Genomic DNA, 9696 nt, shown 5'->3' with positions numbered 1-9696 from the left:
TAGTTTGAAGTTCCTATTAAATGTCTTAAGTTTAATGGCAGAATTTACCTTTAGTTAAGATTTTCAATGGGAAACCAGCTCTTTCTTCCATTAACTTGGCACTTATTAATACTCCTCTCCTTTATGCCTTGAAAAGTCATAGAAAAAGTGAACCTTCTCTCTAAACTTTGGTGCTTTAACTTGAAAAGGTCTGTTGGTAAATTAGCATGTCTCACTTTCCACAAGTGTTCCACAGGTGTTTGCTCTTACAGGATGCTAAAGCATGTATTCATTTAACGTGAAAACAATCTATACAGAAATTCTAAGAGAAAATCCCAAAGATTTTGTACAGCAGCAGGATGCAGCATCTCTTTTCCTGGGGTAAGAACACTTGTGTAAAAGAAAACATGAAGGATAGAGAGAAGCAATCATAATAATAGTTAGCATTATTTATATGATGTTAGAGTTGATCAGGTCTGTCAGAGTACACAACTCTGCTCTCGTATATGCATGCATAATCCTTACTAGCTTAATAGCAATTGCAGGGATGCATCTGCAAGTAATATCAGATGCAAAAAGACTAGAAATCCAATGTTGCGTGTTATGAGGGAAATGCCCTAGCTTCCATTTCAAGGGCCTGGTCCTGTTGCCATAGAAGTCAATGAGATTTTTGGTAATGGGAGATGGATTGGGCCCCCAATTCAGTCAAATATAGATAGCAATGGATAGTATTGTGTTTCTAATTTGGCTTGAGTTATTACTTTCAGACTCTGTTCCTATGCTTATCATTTTTGCTGTGTGTTGGGTTAGGTTTTGATGAGTGGGTTAAAAAATATACGCAAAGTTGCTTCAAGATGAAGGAAGACTTTCTATAAGTTTGTGCTGACCACGAAAGTGCATCTTAGATTATGTCTATTTGGATTCTTTGGATGTTTTATGTACAATTTCTTTGAGCTGGATGGGTGCATGTGACATGCCGAAAAGTAAATGTTTGATCATTTAAATTGTTTTTATTTGTAATATAAAATAACACTTCAGTGGGGTTGTATTCTTGAAAATTGGCTAGGAAATGTGCTAATTCCATTTTTCCCACGAAATCTGTACTACAAGTCTGTCACCTATGTTAGACCCCACCATGCATAAATTCCCTCTACCACATTTCTTACATGCTTGTCCATCTGTGTATATCCACTTTGAGAAATGGAACATCCAGTTAACCAGAGCAGTCAAAGCAAGGCTCCAGTAGTGCTTTGCATTGAAAACCAGCTGCAAAGGAAGGCCATATGGTCCTAGTCAGTTTGATCCTGTCCACACTATGGCTTATAATAATGTTTGAAACTCTGCCCAACAATAACCTGTGTGCATATTCTTAAATAGTGCAGGCGTGATTTAGGGAAATGCACATTTTGTTACCAATTCCATTTACTGAATAGGCATAAACTTTTATCAAATATAGGGAAGATGGAAAAATACATGTACAGTGTAAAAAGTCCTCTTTCTTATCCCGCTCAACAGAAAATATCTTCTGTGTACTTTAGAGTCTTAGCATTGGTCACTTTAAAAAAATGGCAGTATAGAATTGTGTTTGTCTCAATGATTTCCAGATAAAATATGCTTACATGGAAAAAACATTTATTTTTCCCTAATTGCCAGCATCAGAAAGTCCACTTGGGATTTGCAGATAAATCTGAGTTAATTCTTTCTCACATACCATCACCAATGATAAAGGCTCTGCAGGTCAGATCAGGCTCTCAAGTAGCATCTGTGGCACCATATTGCTTTCAGTTGGTTACTACAGGTGTAATGGCTGTATAATTGGAACTTAATAAAGAATGCTATTGTCATGCCTCTACCGAGTAGTATCAAATGTTGGGGCCTTACAAGTCAGTTTCTGGCTGGAGGAGAAATCAGTTGTGCAGACTGAGTATATTCTTAGTGTAACTTGGTTTTTTACACATATACACAAGTCTGGAAAGAGAAGTGGTCACAAACAGCATGCAAACAATCCTCTCAGAACTCTCAGACAAACACCAATGCTCAGTTCTCCTGGAGCAACTCTGCCTCAAGAACTGTCTATAGTTACAGAGATTAAGGCAGAGAGCAAACGCCGTAGCTGCTTGCCACCGTTCCCCTAAAGGAACCACAACAGAACAAACAACACAGCATTTCTTCCAGGACTAAAAACTTGCTCATATGCTAAGAAAAATAACTTGTAAGACCATGGCTGGACATCCCTGTCATAACACTGCCGATGATGTGCAAGAAGGAGGAGAATCCAAATCATTCTCCTATCTGTGCTGACTTTTCAGGAATAATAGAAGTAAAACATATTTTTATCACTGTCAGCAGATATAATTCTGAATGCACCCAGAAAGCAGATCTGATGCCATTTTTATATAATTTTCAGAGTAGAATTTGCACTTTAAGGCTCTGTTAGACAAACTTCAGAGGCATGAAAGTATGCATGTGGAAAAATTAGACAGTTTTGTAACAGACAAAACAAAATGATAAACTTCACCAATCATTACATTTTCATTTTTATTGATTAGTTCTGTGCACTGTGAAGCCTTCATGTGAATCACATTTAAAGCTGTCAAGTCCTATTAATTGCAAAACAACTGAATTTAGTAATTTCCCCTCCCCACATTGAGTCATGAGCCTGGGTATGCGGGGAACTCGGGGTTACTGATAGGTGATGTTGAGGATATAACTGGTTTATTCCTAAGGCATTGTCAATTTTTTTAGATTGTATGTTTGTTTTGGGGAATAGTTAATCCACTGTTGCACTTTGTTAGATTCTCTTAGACCCACATGCATTCTCCTGTCAATATATAAAGGAGTTTGAGATCCCTTATATATTGTAACACAGATACAGAGGAACTGCAAGAAAATGTAAATTAAAGTGGGGTTATAGCCACTTTTTCATAGAGAAGCAATTGCCATGATAAACATAAAATCATAACAATGAGTGACCAAATTAACTGTGCCCCTGAGGCTGCTCTAACCTGTGCTGTAGAGGTGGTGGTGGATAGGGGAGAGTGGAGCATGTTATTTCAGTCCTTGCAGCAGCTCAGAATCTGGGAGGCACAAAAATGGTTTAAGGCTGCCTTTGTCCCCCCAGCCCGCGGGATGAGTCTTCTGTGCTGTGCCGCTCAGGAGTCACAAAACAGACTCTGTCCCTAATTAAGTTGTGAATCCCAAAGCCAAACATAGAGTACCTTTTTCATTGCTGTGGAGGTTCAGTTACAGCCCAAGAGCATGTACTCTGGCATAAAAAGTCTATGTTGTATAACAAGAAAAAAAAGCCTGAGATGATTTTGAAAGCTTCTCAAATTCTTTGTTTTTTCCACAGTCAATATGGGCAGTTAACGGGATTTTTTAACTGTTTAAGATTTCTGCTCAGAAACCCAATCAAATCCAAAAGAGAAGCCACAAATCCACTCACCACTTTTGTCTTTTAGAAAAAATCTCCAGTACCCACTGTCCTCATTTTCTGTCCAATCCTGCAAGGTTCTTAGTGTGTCTTGAAAGTTTCTGAGCAACCTAGTTTTCTATCATGGCCAAGGAGCACTGAGGTTGCTCAGGAACTAACAGCAGGAACCCACACCTTGCGGAGTTGGACTAAATCCTCTTATAGCTCCATAAGAGGACCATCACCCAATTTATGTCTGCAACGTGGATCAATATCGGCCTGGGTCTGGACCATATGGCGGGCATGGCTTTTCTGCTCATCCTTGCTAATGGGTTAGTTATACAATACAGTACCTGCTCATTGGCTGTATAATAACTTAACAGCTGTCATTTTTCAGTTCAGAAGGTGGAGAAAGCTACTAGGAGAGAGGCTGTTTTAATAAACAAACTAAGGAAATACAGCCTAGATGGCGCTACTATAAGGTGGTTGCATAACTGGTTGGAAAACCATTCCCAGACAGAAGTTATCAGGGGTTCACAGTCAAGGCGGAAGGGCATATCGAGTGGGTTCCCACAGGGATCAGCTCTGGCTCCAATTTTGTTCAATGTCTTCATCAATGATTTAGATAATGGCGTAGAGTGTAAACTTATAAAGTTTGCAGATGGTACCAAGCAGGGAGGGGTTGCAAGTGCTTTGGAGGATAGGATTAAAATTCAAAATGATCTGGAGAAATGGTCTGAAGAAAATGAGATGAAATTCAATAAGGACAAATGCAAAGTACTCAAAGTACTCCAAAGTACTTTAGGAAGGAACAATCAGTCACACACATACAATATGGGAAATGACTAGGAAGGAGTACTGCAGAAAAGGATCTGGGGGTCATAGTGGATCACAAGCTAAATATGAGTCAACAGTGTGCTTACAACTTCTAATGAGGCTTCTCTACCCTCAAGATGTTCCATAAAATAATCTCCCATGTGTAAACCCTCCTCCCAGCCTGTCCAAGTTCTTGCCAGTTGATTCAAAGAGAAAACAAATGCTTTCCAGCAAAGGGCTTCTCCTCTTTGACTCTAGACTTAGACTGTAAGGTCTCCCTTCTAATTCTCTCTGCTGTCCTTTGGAGACCCTATATTCGAATGCCCTCTTGTTTCCCACACATCCCATACCTGCTCTATTATAATTATATTTTTCACAGCATCCCAAACTGTACTGGACACCTCATAGAACAAATAAAAATTCCTGTGGCAAAGAGCTTACTATCTCATTACAGGTAAGATGCAATGAGCGATACCATAGCAAATAATAGGATAGCAGTGGGTGGCACAGATAAGGGTGACACTAACAAGATCACACAATTATCTGTGTTTGTCATGTGCAGGCCTTGGAGGGTCCATTCATTTCAGGGAGAAGGGTGGTGGTTGTGTGGAGAACTGAGGCAATAGGAGGTGAAAAACATACTTACTGTAATAGAAAAGGTCAGAAAGAGAAAGAGATGAAGGAGGTCTGTGGAACTAGGGGCAGGCAAATTGAAAAGAGGAGCTTCATTCACCTTCTTCAAATCCACTAGGTCTGTGATACCTTTGGGTGAAGAGTCCAAACCTTCTCAACCTTTTTGAGCTTGTATTATTACCTGGTTTAGATCTTATGGGCTACAGTCTGCCCTGCCTTACATCCTGGGTAACCCTGGGTGCAAAGGAGGGCAGAATTTGGCTCTGTGAGCCAGATCCTCTGCTGGTATAAAATGCCATAGGTCCGTTGACTACTATCTAAACTGTTCATGTCAGAGCCTGCTCCAGAGTTTTTGCCACCCCAAGCAGCCCCCCTCCCCCCCAAAAAAAGCCGCGATCTGCGGCACTTCCGCCGCTGCTTCATCGGCGGCAATTCGGCGGCAGGTCCTTCCTGCCGAGAGGGAGTGAGGGACCCACCGCCAAATTGCCACTGAAGAGCCGGACGTGCCACCCCCTTCCACGTGCCGCCCCAAGCTCCAGCTTGCTGTGCTGGTGCCTGGAGCCAGCCCTGGTTAGTGTTTGAACTAGTTTGTAAGACCCCCTATATGGCTGTAGATTGAGCAACACACTGTTAGCAATTAGTAAATAATAATCTCTGTTAGACTGGCAATTCACAATCTTCTCATTGACAATGCTAATAAGATCTGAGTGAATTAGCCACAGGCTGTCTTGTTTGCTGAATTTGGTCAGCAATAGACTTAAACTTGTGTAAAAAAAACATACAGAGGGAATTGGTGGCGTTTTTTTATTAATGCACTTGTGATAGTGGCAGTAATGGGAATGTCAGAATTATTTAACAAGCTTGTACTGACACAAGCATTGCTACAGGTGCTGTTTTTCCTCTTTTCTTCTAGTTTTTACACGTAGAGTTCTCAGTACCATCCGTCAAGAGGACTGGGGGGAACATAAACATAGGAAACTTTAGTCTTTGTACTTCCCACAGTCAACTGAAGGGATATGGTTAGAAATAATGTTGACAGTTGGCAATGCTACTAATAAAAGCAGAGGCATGATGAGCTTTTGTTTTTGTTTTATTGAGGTTTATGTTGCATTATATAGAATGCACACTAATTTAGATTGGGTTGTTGTTTCAGAAAATATGATGCCTATTTATATGCCAGCATATCTTTGCCTTTTTCATATCATCAGATTAATCTCATAATTCCTAACATGTATGTTGTGCCTCTAACAATTTTTAAAATGTTTTCCTCTTATTGAAATCTGTATTATTTAACCCAAAAAAGGTCATTCAGGCTTATGATGGAAATTTAACTCCATTAACAGGTGACCTGAACAATTTTTAAAAAGATTGTATGCATTTATTTTCGGTAGTTCCTTTTGGGCAGGTCCAGTACTTTCAATTCCCTATGTAAAGCAACATGCACATGTATAAAACTATTATTTGTATTATAGTAGCATCTAGGAATACTAGTCAAAGACCATGATCCCATTGTGCTAGGCACTGTACAGGCATAAAAAAGACAGTCCCTCACTCAAAACACTTGCAATCTGCAGTCAGGAGACAAAACAAAGAGGATGGGGGGGTGGGTTGAGAGGATGAGGTTACAAAGCTTCACAGACAAGTAGAGGCCTCAGCTTGCCATCCAGATAGGTAGTGATTTGCAAGCATCATGGCACTTGACATAAATATTAAATAATATAAATAAAAGAGGGTTTTATTAGGAATTCTCCTTAAACTCCATATTCTTTAGCTTTATCCACATGTTCCCCAGCAAAAAAGTAAGTATCTAGATATATTTAGCGCCAGCTTCTTATCCTAAATGTGAGACTGTTCTTGCAATCTTTCACATCATCCAGTAGTTCATTTTTTCCTTACATTTGTGTATGCTGTTGTGAAAGGTGCTGGATAGAGAGGCTTGGAGAATGAAGTGCTCTGTTTACGCATAGTACAAATATAGCATTGTCAATGGGAAGGCCAAATTTTCTACACAGCCCTACAAAAGTATCTCAATGGTATGTAAGAATCTGGCTTTAATTTGTAGCATGTGTTTAAGGAGATACAGTGTATAGACTAATTGTCCCCTTGATTAAAAGCATTGACTGTGGTAAGTTTTATTTTTCCTTTGCTTTTCTTTCCAGATCCTGGATATGGGAACTCGTCACCACACTGTGACAAAAGCAGAAGTTCCTGATCATATCCTTTACATTACTGGAACCTGTGTTCTTATAATTGGATCTATTGGAGTTATAGGAAACCTTTTAGTTCTCTATGCATTTTACAGGTATAGAAATTCAGTTCCAGACATAGTTGATTTAGCAAGCCCCATGACTTGAGCTTGTACAGTAGCGTGTGTGTGTGTGTTATGTGTGAGGGAGAATAGTCTGAATCAGTTTCCTCTCTGCACATATTTGTTGATGATGTAAGATGCAGAAATGGCCATGTGCATATCATCACTAGGAGCATCACTGTAAATTTCTTTTTCCTTTGAGTAATTCAAAACTATGAGAAAAACACATGGGACTTGTTTCATGATGGACTAAAATTACAGATTTGAAGAAATGATTAATTGCACCATTATATTCTCTCTCTTGCTCTCCCTGACTCCCTTCACCCTCTACCACCCAAGAATATGTAAAAGATACTGTCAAGATTTCCTCAAACAGTCACCCAAAGGTGCGGGGGGTGGGGAGGAGTTGGATCCAGGAAGCACCCTGGTACACGAAATGAGGCTATGCCATCAATGCTCTCCATGCCTGCAGGCAGACAGTAGGATTCCTGTCTGTATTTATACGTTGATGGCTCATGACAATGTAAAGCAGGGAGAGCTCTCCTGTCGACATAATAAAACCAGCTCAACAAGCAGCAGTAACTATGTCAGCAGGAGAGCATCTCCCACTGACATAGCGATGTGCACATCAGTGTTTAGGCCGGCAAAACGTATGTCACTCGGGGGTGTTTTTTCACACCCGTCTGGGAGGGCTGGTTTAGTGGAGAACAATGGCACAGGGAAGTGGTCATCCTGTCCCATGCCAAGAGCCTGAAACCTATGAGAAAGTTTTCATACCATCAGGAGAGACAAGCAGAGCATGGTGTGGAGCCAGCACTCGCAGTTTTTATACCTTCCCATCCAAGATCTGAGGGCTTCATCATCTCTTTTGCTCACAGCAGCAGAGGGGTGAATCTGGGCCAGCTGTCTGCAGGGCCGGATTTCCAATTAGGCACAGTAGGGATGCCTAAAAGTTAAAAGTGGTCTCCTGGCACAGGTTGGTGGCCGCCTAGCATGTGGGGCTGGAGCAGGGTGAGCATCTGAGTCAGCCCGCATGGGGGCACTGTGAACCATGGCTGGGAGGGGTGGCTGCTGCAGGTGCTCGGAGCATCCCAGCCACTTCCCAATCTCAGCTGCCCCGCTGACTCTGCCCTGTGCCTGGGAAGGACAGGGAGGGGCATGGCTGGCACCCCATTCACTTGCACGGGCAGAACCGGAGCGTGGCTGCCACGCTGGGCTGTGGGAGGGACGGAAGACACCCAGGGACTGCTCACTATTGGGAGAGGTACAGTCCCCACCTTGCCTAGGGTGGGTGGGCTGCACCCTGGCTCGGGCTGGGAATGCCGTGCGTAGCAGAGGTTCTCGTGCCTTCCCGGGAAGGCTGTGCCCTGGCTGCTCCCGCTGCCCTGAGACTGCTCCACCAGCGGAGCAGGGGGCTAGGAGCGGGCTGTGCTGCTTTGAGGGGCTGCTGCGGGGAGGAAAGGGGCCAGTATATTGCGGCTGGCACGAATTTGATACAATACACAATATGTTTCACGTTCATATTGGTGCAGGGTCAGCTGTAGGCAGGGAGGGCACTAAAGATGCTGTTCCTAGGGGCACGTAAGGTGTAAATCCAGCCCTGGCTGTCTGAATTATGCCAGCCAGACTGATGTTGATACACTTTTCCCACAGCAAACTATTATTGCAACACTTACTATTTTGCCCTTCATACAAAAATTTAAAAATGGCTCAACTTTGAGACTTGGCCTGTTAATAGTGCTCCATCAGCCAGTGAGTTCGAAAAAAATGTTGGTTAGATAATATTACTATATACTCTTGGAAAGTCACTTCTGAATATGCTCATTAGATATGTTATAAGTAAAATAGATCATGCAAATTTTTCTTTGAAAAATAGCTTTTTTAACATGGCAGTGTTTAACGTCAGGAACAGAAGAAAGTTTTGGTTTTGTGAAAGCTGCAGTTCTAGCAATTTCACACATTTTGCTGCATTCTGCAGTGTTCTGCAAAATCCAAGCTTTCATTTAAAATGTTTTTTTTTTTCCAGTTTCCATAATAAAGCCACCTGTGCGTCATCAGCATAGTTCTGCTGTCCTGTTCAATCAGACCTGGAGAACACTATCTCCAGCAAACAATCGCAACAGCAAAGGTCTGAACTGTGCCCCCCTACAATCTATTCACTGCAGCAAGTTGTGAATTTCAAAACCTAGTTGGAACCATACAAAGATTAACATTATTACTCAGGAATGATTTATTTCTCAGTTTTTACTTCCATTTTTAAAAAGAAAATTAAATTAAATTGACGATAAGTATTTATCTTTTTGGTAGTCATCAAAAACCAGGTACTATACAAACAGAAAACAGGCAAGCGCTGACTTGAAGGGTTTACCATCTAAAGGTGTTGGAGGAAACCTATATTAATTAATTACTTATACTGAACTAATTAATTACTTAGATATTGGCATAGAAAGTACGCTTATTAAGTTTGCAGATGATACCAAACTGGGAGGGATTGCAACTGCTTTGGAGGATAGGGTCAAAATTCAAAATGATCTGGACAAATTAGAGA

At 41.3% G+C, this 9696-nt stretch overlaps 1 protein-coding gene across 3 annotated transcripts in view; it reads left to right on the top strand.

Annotated features, from left to right (window-relative positions):
- Positions 1-281: 281 nt before the first annotated feature.
- LOC112104984 (melanopsin-like) overlaps positions 282-9696 on the top strand; it is a 62924-nt gene continuing 53509 nt past the window's right edge. For 2 of the 3 annotated variants that reach the window (XM_024197610.3, XM_029913676.1), the window contains exons 1-3: positions 282-360; positions 1633-1777; positions 7000-7142. In XM_024197610.3, coding sequence (XP_024053378.2) covers positions 7009-7142 — 134 coding nt within the window. In that variant the 5' untranslated portion in view covers positions 282-360; positions 1633-1777; positions 7000-7008. The remainder of the gene's footprint in view (positions 361-1632; positions 1778-6999; positions 7143-9696) is intronic. The other variant, XM_024197611.3, reaches the window with a different exon arrangement.

This window comes from Terrapene carolina, unplaced genomic scaffold (genome assembly GCF_002925995.2).
Source record: "Terrapene carolina triunguis isolate 2854851 unplaced genomic scaffold, T_m_triunguis-2.0 Scaffold789, whole genome shotgun sequence".
Lineage (NCBI taxonomy): Eukaryota > Metazoa > Chordata > Testudines > Emydidae > Terrapene > Terrapene triunguis.
This window is presented reverse-complemented; position numbering and strand designations above follow the sequence as displayed.